The sequence below is a fragment of the Cynocephalus volans genome, chromosome 1, assembly GCF_027409185.1.
Source record: "Cynocephalus volans isolate mCynVol1 chromosome 1, mCynVol1.pri, whole genome shotgun sequence".
Taxonomy (NCBI): Eukaryota; Metazoa; Chordata; class Mammalia; order Dermoptera; family Cynocephalidae; genus Cynocephalus; species Cynocephalus volans.
The window spans coordinates 234,556,351-234,569,126 of NC_084460.1; the positions used below are offsets into that span (position 1 = coordinate 234,556,351).

A 12,776-nucleotide genomic window follows, 5' to 3' on the forward strand; every position below is an offset into this window, starting at 1 on the left:
ATGTTCTTAAAAAGTTCACCTGACTAATCAGGACCACCCAGAGTCATCTCTCTCTTGCCATAAACACAACATAATCACAGGGTGGTATCTCATTATACTCTCAGGTTCCAACCACACTCATGAGGTGGGGATTATACAAAAGTAAGGGTCATTGGGGTCACCTTAACATCTTGACCCCAAACTGAAGTTTGTGTGTTTTATTGATTTTTCCCCCTGAATACCACCTGCTATACTAATATCATTTGCTACATTGATAATTTATTCCTTTCTCTCTTTATTTACATTCCCTTCATTTTGTTGTTCTTTTTCTAATTTCTCAAACTGAGATACTTGTTATGCTCTTTCATCCTTTCTCAATCATTCTTAGTAATATTAAGACATTCAGTGGCTGCTTGGTCCTGTTCCACAGATTTTGACATAAAATGTTCTTATTTTTGAAACATCTATTCATATATTTCATTTGCTCCATAACCCAATATTTGTTTAGGGGGACATTTCTTAATTTTCGAGTGGTTGGAATTCTATCAATTTATTATTAATTTCAGGTTTAGCTGCACTGTGACCAGATAACCCTCTACAATGTCCACTATTTTGAATTTATTGAGGTTTACTTTGAGAACCAGTGTATAGCTAATTTATATGAATATCCCAATGGGTATCTGAAAATAAGAATTCTCTGTGAACATAATTTTTGAGATAATATGCAGTCATAATATATTTGCTTTTATTATTTATATTACTCAAATTCTCTGTGTTCTTAATTAACTTTTTCCATTATGTTTTATAACAGGCTAAAATAAATTCTATTAAAACCCTCATAAGCAGTACATTTTTATCAATATAATTTTTATATTTATCATTGTTGAAATCAAAGACGAAGTAGCTAGTTCTTCATTTCATTAGGATAATAACACTTTTACTCAAAAAGGGAAGGTAAAGCTCTTGAGATATGAGGGAAGAATCCATCTCTACATTAGTACCCAAGACATGAATTCAGATAAAATACTAAAGAAATTTCATAACAGCAAAACTAAAACATCCTCAAGCAAGTAATTTTATTGATTTAAAAATCAATAAGGTCAATTAATTTTTCTTTTTTTGTTCTTACATTGAAATTTATTTTTTTTTGAAATTCACAATTCACATAATAAAGTAATTGATTCGCATTGTTTTTGAGATTAATAGAATATTTTAAAAATTCATTTTAATATTTATTAAGCCATTAATTAACCTTTAATTTACTAATTTTCAAATGGATTAATTCACTTGACAATATGTACATTTTCACACATGACCCTCAATAGCTAAATTATGCACTCATACACTGACTTGTATTGTCCATATATTTTTCGCAGGCTGACTTTATTACATGTGAGCTGAGAAAATGCAGAGATCACATTGTGTCTGAAGCATCCACTTTGGCTTGCACACTAGGGCATTCAATAACCACTTAATAAATGCAACCCTGATGGTAAGAGCGTTTTTCTTCCTCAGTAAATTTATGCAACATTTCTTGCTTTTTAAAAATGTTCTCTACTATAGTAAATGATTTTGACCTTGAGGGTGAAGCAAAACAAAGCAAAGCAAACATAACACTCCACAGTATTTCTTTAAGAGCAAACAATTAAATGCTGTTTTTTGTTCTCTGATTTGATCTTAGAATGTTTGCGTGTTTACTTTTAGACTTGGTTTGTCACAGGGACCTTAATTATAGAGTTTGATAGGAGTTCAATGTGTAAGTGATAAAAATAAATCAACAAATAAATCTGGAATCTACGAGTCAAAAAGATAAAAGAATGTCTTTGTGTAAAATATGTTTGTGTAAAATATACATGAATATATATATTTAAACTGTAACAAATAAAGAATATTATCCCAAGTACAGGTACTGATTTTTAAAGCTTGGCATGTACTATTTTAAAACTGGGTGTTTTACTATTGTTTTTTATACATATATATACACACATACACACACACACACACACACACACACACACACACAAGGGTACTTCAAAAAGTTCGTGGAAAAATAGAATTAAAACATAATGTGAATGTTTCCATGAACTTTTCGAAGACGCATCATGTATGTGTGGATATATATATATCTTAAGTCATACATACTAAGGTGCTCTACAACCTCAAAAATATTAGTATTAATATTTTATGTACATTGGCACTAGTAAATATTTCTAGTGTATACTATGCATATTAAAAATTAAAATGACCTCTATTAAAGACTCAACAAAGCAACAATGTAATATCGAAGGAAAGACAATGTACCGAGATTTAGCATTTCCATAGAGCAGCTAGAAAACTCAAATATTAACTCATTAAACCCACATTATTCCTATACCCCAGATGACTTTTTCATCAGGCTGCATGTTGAAAGGATAATCTTCAGTGCATTATTCATATTTACTAATATTAATCTGTTCCTATTAATTGTAAAATCTAGTATTAGTCAAACACTTGCCCAAGGTAGAGGTGAAGATGGAAGAATATAGCTCTAATATACCCTGAATTCTGCTTTAAAGTACGTCAGACATGAACCTTGGTATTGATTAGATAAAAAGAAACAAACGAAACGTAACACCACATCACATATTGGGCCAACAGGAAATCACTGTAACGTAAAAAAGTTTGAAAGGAAACAAAAAAATTCTGCAAAATTGCATTTATCATTAATTCCCAAGCTAGAAATCAAAATTTCAAGTCAATTGGGTAGTTTCTATTATTAAGTTCATTTTGCTGAATTGAACATAGGCTCTCTAATGTTCTTTTGACATTCATTTTTAACATTAAATGATAACATATTTAGTGTCTACTGGCTAGGGAAACTGTATAACTATATAATAAAATGTGTAAGAGTACTGTTTTGAGGATCAATTAAACTTGGATTTGAATCACAATTAGGGTTTTATGGACTTTAGGCAATTGTCTTGAGCTCCTTAAGGTTTAGGTTTCTAATTTGTAAAGTGGCCCTTCACGTGGTTGTTATAGGATGGAGCATGGTAAACACATGGAAAATGTTTGGCACGTGCTTACTTGATAAATGTAACAATTTTCACCACAGTATTGCACAGTTTGTGATAGGTTTAATTGCTGGTATTTGACCTTTTCAACTACCACAAATACTGGTTATGAGCTAGGCATAAAAACTAGGACCTGAAAAATAAAATAGTGAATATAATAGATCTAGTTCCTGCTGTCATGGTTTCACAAACAGGTGGAAGACACAGAAAGCAAAGAATTGCCACACACTATGATAGGGTCAGTAAAGCATATTGAAAACACCTAGCTGAGTCTAGGAGGGGTGGAGAAGAAGAAAGTGACATTTGGGACCAAAAGGATGAGATGGGTGCGGGTGAGCCAGATGAAGCAGCATGGAGTAAGAGAATATTCCAGACATAGAGAACAGGTATAAAGATAAGACCCAGACAAAACATGGGGAGTCTGAGAAAACAAAAGATCAGTTTAACTGGGTGGAGAGGAGTGGGGAATACTATTCCATGAGGCTGAAGAGGTCAGAGATGTCAGTTTTTGCAGAGACTTGTAGGTCGTGTTAAATGGTACAGACTCTGTCCTGTGAGCAACAGGCAACTCCTGAAAGGTTAGAGAGAAGAGAGCTGTGACCAGATTTGCCTTTTAGAAAGACCACCAATCATTGTGTGGAGACTCTCAGGGGCATAGTACTGTGGGAGACCCAATTGGAGGCTCTAGCAGCAAAACTGAGAGATGATGGAGATCTGACATTGGGTGAAAGCAGTGGAGATGCAGAGAAGTGGACACGGATGGAGAGACTTGGCAGTCGCTGGTAATCAATTAGACATAAGGGAGAGGAGATTAGGTTCCTACTGGCTAGATGGTTGTACTCTTCACAGATAGTAGCTTCAATCTCAAAGAGATCTTGTGCTTAGGCTGGAAATTGTTGTATGTTCCTAACCCAAACTTTGTAAGAACAAAGTATTAAAAGTATTAAAAATACCAGGAAAGCAGTAAGTATTTTTTTTTTTTAACACAGGTGATACAATTGGGAGAACAAATGGGAATCTAGAAGTAACTGCTCATCACCCATTTATTCATTATTTAAGAAATATTTTGTATGTGCTATAGGCTTAAAGTAAGACATGGTTAGTGTTTTCCTGTTCTCAAAGACCTCAGAAGCTCATAAGGTTATCATAGAAATGCTTCTTAAGGATTTGGAAGACTTTTCCAGACAGCATTAAACTCAGAAGGGTATGCTCCTTAAGCACAACTTTGAGTAACTACAGCCTGGAAGACTAAGTGATCTGTAATTTGGACTAGACTTCCATATGTCAATGTGGGATGTAGAAGCAGATCAGCCTAAAGTGCAGGCCAGTCCAGGAGGAAGAGGACCTTCCAGGACTGAGCAAAAGGACTCTAAGACATTCAGGCTATGCCATTAGTCCACACCCAGCGAGGAGCGATTGGTAGTTAACACTGAATCTATAGTTGACACCTATTCCTGGTTCTTCAATAAATAGTATCATTAATTTTTTAAAAAATGCTAAAGGAAATACATTTTCTGACATTACTGAGAAGCTTTAGTGTAGTGGTTAAGAGCATAGACTCTGTACAGGCTACATGGATTCTAGGCTAGGATCAACCATTTACTATTTGTGTGACTTCAGCAAGTACTCATTTGTTCAAAATATGTTCGTTTTCCACACCTGTAAAACTGGAATAGTACTATCTATCTTACCGTATGAAGATTGAATGAGACAGTACATGTAAAGCTCTACAAACAATGCTTGTCACTGGTGAACACTTAACAAATGATATCTGCTATTAACATGACCTGAATTACAAGGACCCAAATAACATTTTTATTCATTATTCTAGAGCTCACTTATTGCAAAAGCAAGTGCTTTTTCTTAACTACTTTAGTTATGTATCATTTTTATTCCAAAGAGCTATAATTTTAATAACTCAATTTTTCTAAAAGAAATCACAGGAGTTATTATGGTGACATCACCATATGCTTTTGAGTGCTTTTCACTTCCAAACACCTTTTAGATCCTCATACTATTCCCATAGGCATCATAGGACAGACGCCTTTGTTTAATAAATTGGGAAACTGGGTAATATAGAACTAGTGATTTGACTATAGTAGAGTAAAACTCTAAGTCTTATATCCTTATTTGGCAACCAAACTCAAAAAATTATTGAGCACTCATTATGTATCCAACATTGTAGTAGGTGCTTCAGAGGCGAAAAATTCTATTAAACGCAATCCATGAACAAAGAAACTTGCTTTCTAATTGTCAAGATATGATTTTATACCATTTTTTTTTGTATAGTTTCAGCAGTTTTGTCCAGATTTCAAAGCTTTCCAAAGTCTGTCTCAGTAGAAACCTCTATTTCCAGCTGATGATTATTCTTATTATTGCATGAACCAAGAAACTTTCTTAGGTTTTCAAAATAATTCCTCAAGTTATTTGTATGTACTTTGAGGGCTGAGGTCTCTTGGGACTTATAGAGGTGATGCCTTTTCTTCATTTGAAGGCCGATAGGAGGAAGGTATAGAAATGATGACCACAAATTTGTCCCATAATTGGGGACAGTGATGTGTGAGTGCACCCCTGATATAGGAGGCAAAACAAATATGAGCTTCCATCTTACTGTGTCTCTTCATACCAGTCTATTGCTGGTTTCCTAGAAACTGAGACTCTGCTCTTACCTCCATCTCTAGCCTCATCTCCTGTGACTTTATGGCCCAGCAATTCCAAACTGCTAATCATTTCCAAATGCACCTGTTGCTTCATATCTCTAAGTTCTTGCATATTTATTTTTCTGATTGAAGTGTCCTTCAGAAAAACAAATTTCTTACATATTTTTTAAAGTTTGCCATATAAGAATTTAATCAAAACAATTTAAAAATTAAACAGAAAATATAAAATTTATCATTATCCCCAGATAAACTTATAAAGCAATTTATTACAGAAGGAAAAAGGTACACAATAAAAAAAAAGGACAAAGAAAACTGGCTGGAACAGTGTGTTGAAGAATGCTACTGGTAAAAATAGTAATGACGACTTATCAAATATTTACTGCATGTTAGGCACTGTGCTAAGTACTTCACATTTACTATCTCATTTACTACTCGCTAAAAAATATGCAGGAGGTAATATTATCCCCATTTCTAAGATGAGAAAATTGAGGTTTAGATAATCAGGAAGGTCATAAGTAAGTGGCTAATATGAAATTATATAACTCAGCATCTGGCTACGGAGTATAACCTTTTATCAATAACATTCTAACAGTGTCCTCACATGTCTAAAAACAAATGTTCAGAGTATAGATAATAAACAATGGGTACTTGTCATTTTAACCCAAGGCATTAATAAAACTTCTGGGGTATTATAATAATCCATTGCAGATAAGAGTCATTATTGAAATTGAGAAATGGAAACACTAACAAATTCAAATGGAATAGGTCTAACAGAGGCCATGAAAGGTAGCATTTTTGAGTCAATACAGTATGTCTCAATATGGAAATTTATATTTAAAGGTTGGGTCATCTTGTGTGTGTGTGTGTGTGTGTGTGTGTGTGTGTGTAGAATCAAGGCTTATGGCTTATTAGTATCCACCATTATCTACTGCTCTCCCTGGCACATGGTAACTGCAGAATAAATGAAGGTAGGAAAAAAGAATAAAGTCTAAAACAGAAAGAACCAGAGTGATGAGATTACTTTAATATACTATAGGCCTATAGACTACATTCCTAATGTAGAATAAAGAATCTTCATCTTTTGAGACGTCTGCTGTCAGGTTAATTCCTCCAAAAGCTGAGCATCTCATAAATTCTGCTTTGCTCTGATGAACAGAGTACAACATAAGACTGAAGAAGAAATGAGGAGAAACAGTTTTCTGTCCAAGAAGAAAGAAATGTTGAAGTGGAAATGCCAGGAAATTTGGAGCATTGTAATAATATATAAAAGAATATTTTTAAAAAGCCAGATCAAAAATGAATGAAAGAAATGGAAATGTAATATTAAGGGATCAATAGAAGTTTCAATATTAAATTGAAAAATTTAAGCTGGATTAAACACCACTGAATTTCAGAAGCAATTTACATGAAAAAGATGAGGGATTATTACTTTCTTAGAAGGCCTGTATAAATTAACAAGGTAACAAGGCTAACAACAATAAAAACAAAATTTAACTCAGTTGAGTCCAGAGAAAGTGGGGTCTGAAATTATGGGAAATAAAACTATAATTTCAAGTATGCTCTCATCAGAACAAGCGTGATAAGAATCCATCAAAACTGTTCTAGTAAGAAGGGGTGAATGAGCTGGAAAATTTTAATCTGAGCATCTACTTCATACCAAACATGTAAAATTAGGTCAAACCATAAAAGGAGAGATATACATGCATATAAGTAGCTACCCTAAAGTACTATGGTACTTTGCAAGATGCATGAGCCTAGGGTATGCATTATTTATTGCCTGTGCTTGTTTTATGCCTTATATCTCTGGGAACCAAAAAAGGAAGCAATTATTTCTGCCTAGGGTTAGTAGGGCTTCATGACCACTACCTTCAAAGAGCTGAAATGGTGTTTCTCAAGCTTGAGAACTCCTGAACTTCAGGTACTACACCCATGGACCAAATGGGTAGACTCTAGTCAGACAAACAGTTCATTAAATTTCACCACAGGAAATAGAAGCTTCATTTGCCAGTATTTCTCCTTACAACATACAATGTGCTCTGACATAATCTATTCTATTTCATTAAAATTTTAAAAAATAACTGGTGCATGAAATGGGTTTCTCAGCTCCAATTGAGTCATAACTCACCATTTGAGAAACACTGCATTAAATTATCTCTAAAGTTTCTACTACCCTAACATTTAAAATTTCAGTCAATGTAATGTTTCAAGATATAAAATGTCAAAGAATGTGAAGAAACAGAATTGCCTCTAGTGATTTGGTGGATAGTAACTTTATGAAGAGGTCAGTGCTCCTTTTAGCCCCGATCAATACACACAAAAATGTAAAAATATAAATTACATCAGAGTTTTGCAGAAGTACTTGTTATGGATGGCCTTTGTAATAAAATAGTTTTCTTTTCCTTTCTTAATTCAACAGATAGCACGTAGTAGCTATTAGTCTTCATCAAATATTAAATGTAGGTCTGAATATTCAAGACAAAGAAAATCAGACTAAGAAGAATATTACTAAATTTATTTTAACAGAAGTTCAGAACCAGTTATATAAATATGAAGACAATAATTTCTCAAAAAATTGCCCCCCATCTGGTTCCTTAGCAAAACCCAAGTCTTTTAATAAACAGTTTGAACTGATAAAATGTTCAAATTAAAAATCTGAAGAAATTTCACAATGTTTTACAAAAATAATCTATTCTTTTTTTCTTTTTTCCTGAATCCATTTCCACATCCATGAGAAATGAGAAATAAATACCATTACGTCGCTGTACTATTTCCCTCCTGCTTCTCTCATTACCCAACCTGAATTACCTACGAATCCCTAAGGCTAGGGTCAAAGCAACAGTTTCTAGTTCTGACATTAGCCCTCTACTCCTAAAAGTGAAAGATGCCCTAGATTATTAATAGACTCACTATAAATACTCAAATATCTTTAAAGGGACATATTTAATAATTCAAAAGAGTGTAACATGACTGTGGTATCTTATATGGACAACTATCAAAATACAATGTAGTTATCCTTGGACATGGTGACATCTACTAGAATTTTGTCTGATCCTTTAAAATATTTAAACCACGCAATCTGAACGGTGGGCACATTACTGTTTTTGAGACTTCCAAACACTAAAAGGAAAGTGAAAGCGCATTGTTCTAGACATTTTTTGAATTATCTTATATATCAATATTTCTAAGTAGGTTTCTTTGGACTGAATTGTCCCTTCCCCATCCCAATTCATGTGTTGAAGCTTTAACCTCTAATGTGACTGTATTTGGAGTCAGGGCCTGTAAGGAGGTGATAAAGGTGAAATGACGTCATAAGGGTGAGGCCCTAATTTACAGGGCAGGTCCTTTACAAGAAGAGGAAGAGACACCAGAATTCTCTCTCTACATGCACATGCACCAAGGACAGGCCATGCGAGGATATCTCAAGAAGGTAGCCATCTGCAACCCAAGGAGAGAGCCCTCACCAGACACTGACCCTGCTGGTGCCTTGATCTTGGACTTTCCAGTTTCTGGAACTGTGGGAAAATAAGTTTTCGTTGTTTAAACCACCCAGGTTATGGCAAAGTGAGTGTTATGGCAGCCCAAGCAGACTAATACACAGGGCAATGTAATTTTAGCTGGAGGAGCAACATATAATATTTCTTGTTGTTTAGTTCTCTCCCATGTATGTGAGCCAACGTGCTGCAATGGAAGGTAAACAGAACTTATTAAACAAATGCTCCAAGTCTCAGCTCCACCCTCCATTAGTCATGTGATCTTATACTCCATAAGATAGTTTTCTTATCTGAAAAGTTAGAATAATAACACATTCCATTCTAGGTCATTTTAAGGATTAAATCAGATGATGTTGTACATTTGTTGGATGATTCGTTCATCCATCTAACAAATATCCATTACTAAGATGAGAAAACTCAGACATATAAGTTATTTTTTAAAAATTTATCAATCATCTCCCTGGTTTACTTTTATTTTTTTCCCCTTTCATTAGCATACCACATAATTTATTTATTTATTTATTTATTTTTAATTTTTATTGAATCAAAATCGATTATATGTATTTTTGGGGTTCAACATTGAGATACGTTGATCAAATCAATATTACTAGTATATATATTATTACAAATCATACTTATTCTTGATGCCCCTTGTCCAATCTCACTGCATATCTCCCTGGTTTAAATCTTCCTCAGTGAAATAAAATTTTGCCTGATGGCAAAAAAAAAAAAAAAAAAAAAAATTAAATGGAAAATATATAATCATAAATATGGCAATATATAGTGTATGTATTACAGATGCTCTTTGACTTGTGATGTGGTTTAGTCCTGATAAAACCATTATAAGTTGAAAATATTTTAAGTAGAAAATGCATTTAATATACCTAACCTACCAGATCATGGCTTAGCCTAGCCTACCTTAAACGTGTTCGGGATACTTACATTTGCCTACTTAGGCAAAATCAAGACACAAAGCCTATTTTATAATAAAGTGTTGAATATCTCATGTAATTTATTGAACACAGTCCACTGTAGAGTAGAGGACTAGTTGTCTACCCTTGTGATTACATGGCTGACAGGGAGCTATGGCTGCTGCCTCTGCCCAGCATCGTGGGAGAGCATCTACTGCACATTGCTACCTGGGAAAAAGATCAAAATTCGAAATTCAAAGCACAGTTTCTACTGAATGTGTATCGCTTTTGTACTTCAGTAAAGCCGAAAAATCATAAATTGAACCATCATACATCAGGGATCATCTCTCTCTCTCTCTCTCTCTATGTGTCTATTGACCTACCCACATCTATAGATTCTTACCTCTTTGCTTTCTTCCAGATCCGATTCACTACTAAAGTCCTCTGTGTTTAAATTTTCAAAGTCAGACTCTCCTACAGCAATTGGTACAGTCACAGTAAGACTGGGATTGTTTATGAACGACATGTAATCACTTTCATCAATAATGTATTTTTCAACACTGCTGCCGGTTCCTATGCCACTTGTGGTTCCATTTACATCTTTAAGATAGTCAAGATCTTTCCCAATTTCTGTTGTATGATTGGACATACAACAGTCTTTCTTGTTGTTTAGATCATCAAGTGGCTTGATTTCATCTAAAATCTTTTGTTTTCTAACAAAGGACTGTTGAATAAATTCATATATTTTTCTTTTCACATAAGCTATTCCTTTGTGCATTCTATCCACAGCAATTTGGAGATTATTCATTTCATTATCATCATCCGTGGCTGCAAGGTTGTCTGCACTAAATGAGCTCAGAAGCAAGGCCAGAAAGAGGTTCAGGACCTTAAAAACAATAAAAATATGATTATAATTTTAAACCATTGTAAAGAAAGGCAGATTATGATCACTTATTCCTTTAAGTGTGGAGGAAACTGTAAGTTCTAAAATTAGATGAGAAAGAAACACCACAGCATAGTGATTAGAAGTTGAGCAATTTGAATCTGTGATCTGGCTCAGTAGCTACTTATCTATACATCCTTGGGTAAAGATGTGTTTTTTACCGCTCTCAAGTTCTCTCATTAGTATAATGAAGAAGTTAAATGAACTGACTTAACCCTAGGGTTTCACTATGTATGAAACTGTAAGATTAGAAGAAAACAGATTTATATATGTACTTTAGAAGAATTCTAAACTTAAAAATCATTAATTATGCATTTAAATGCATTTTACAGTTTCTTTTTTGATAAACAGAGATATTCAATTGGGCGTTAATTGAAAAATAACCATTATGACTCAGAAGAGGATTAAAGGCTTAACATAGGCATTGGGACATGTTTTCTTAACCGATGGTATTTCTCATACCCCACTGTTGACTAATTAGGAGAACTGTTTATGAATAATCACTAACATTTCCATGAGATTGGCACATTAATGTACATACCTTTTGGAATACATCATATATTTCTATGCTAAAACGTAACATTCCAAATTTAAAATATAGAAAGATTGATCAGTTACTACATTAGGGTAATCTCAGGCATCGTTTGCCATCTTTTCTTTTGACTTAGAGCCACTAGAGAATCGACCAACCCAGGTTGGCTAATGTATCTGCCATATGACATAAAGTGACTGAAATGTTACAGGTCACAAAGAGGCAAGGAAATGGTGCAGTAAGTATGAACACTCAAAGGCACCACTTTTTAGTCCTATACTGGCTGGTATGCTGAGATTTCTCTCTCTGTATTTTTGTTGTTGTTGTTTGTTTTTTAGTATTTCTTCCTGTCTTGGCTCTGAATTTGTAAAATGTTCCCAGCATATCTGTCTTCAATATGATACTCTATTACAATTCACATAATAAACGTGATAAAATCATTGACACAATGGAGTTGAGTACAAAAATTGTAGGGTCACTGCTATGTTGCTGTTTTCAAAGTAAAAATATGAGCATATATTAGGTAAGAGACTTTTTAAACTAATAACAATAGGTTGGGGGGCAAAATTGTCACTATTCCATTATGCTTGCAATATATTTCTGAAATACATATCTTGGGTGGGTACATACCACTAGGTTTCCAATCACCATGACCATCATGAAGACAGTAAGGCACATGGCTTGGCCAGCAACCTCCATACAGTCCCACATGGTCTCTATCCACTCCCCACACAGCACGCGGAACACAATCAGGAAGGAGTGGAAGAAGTCGTTCATGTGCCAGCGTGGGAGTTTGCAGTTACTGGCAATCTTGCAGACACAGTCTTTGTAGCTCTTACCAAAGAGCTGCATGCCGACCACAGCAAAAATGAAAACAATGATGGCCAACACCAGAGTTAGGTTTCCCAGAGCCCCCACGGAATTGCCAATGATCTTTATTAGCATATTTAGTGTGGGCCAAGATTTTGCCAACTTGAAAACTCGAAGCTGGAAAATAACAAATTAATATATATTATTATGATCTTTAAAAGCTTTACATATATTGAGGTTTACCAAGTAATGATGTTTAAAACTGAATCTCTTACAACATCTGCCCTGCCCTAACCCACTCAGGCTTATGGTTAATGGTTAATTTTTGGACCCCCTAGGAAGATTCTTTTTTTTTTCCATATTTTAGCCATGTAGATCATTTTCTCTAAGAGTAAAG

The 12,776-nt window shown here is 34.3% G+C and overlaps 1 protein-coding gene across 8 annotated transcripts in view; it reads right to left on the reverse strand.

The window, feature by feature from the left end:
- Positions 1-12,776, reverse strand: part of LOC134383794 (sodium channel protein type 1 subunit alpha) — a 74,854-nt gene that overhangs the window by 33,174 nt on the left and 28,904 nt on the right. For all 8 annotated transcript variants that reach the window (XM_063105257.1, XM_063105223.1, XM_063105214.1 and 5 more), the window contains 2 exons: positions 12,200-12,556; positions 10,498-10,980 (listed from right to left, as the gene is read on the reverse strand). In XM_063105257.1, the coding sequence (XP_062961327.1) occupies positions 10,498-10,980; positions 12,200-12,556 (840 nt within the window). The remainder of the gene's footprint in view (positions 1-10,497; positions 10,981-12,199; positions 12,557-12,776) is intronic.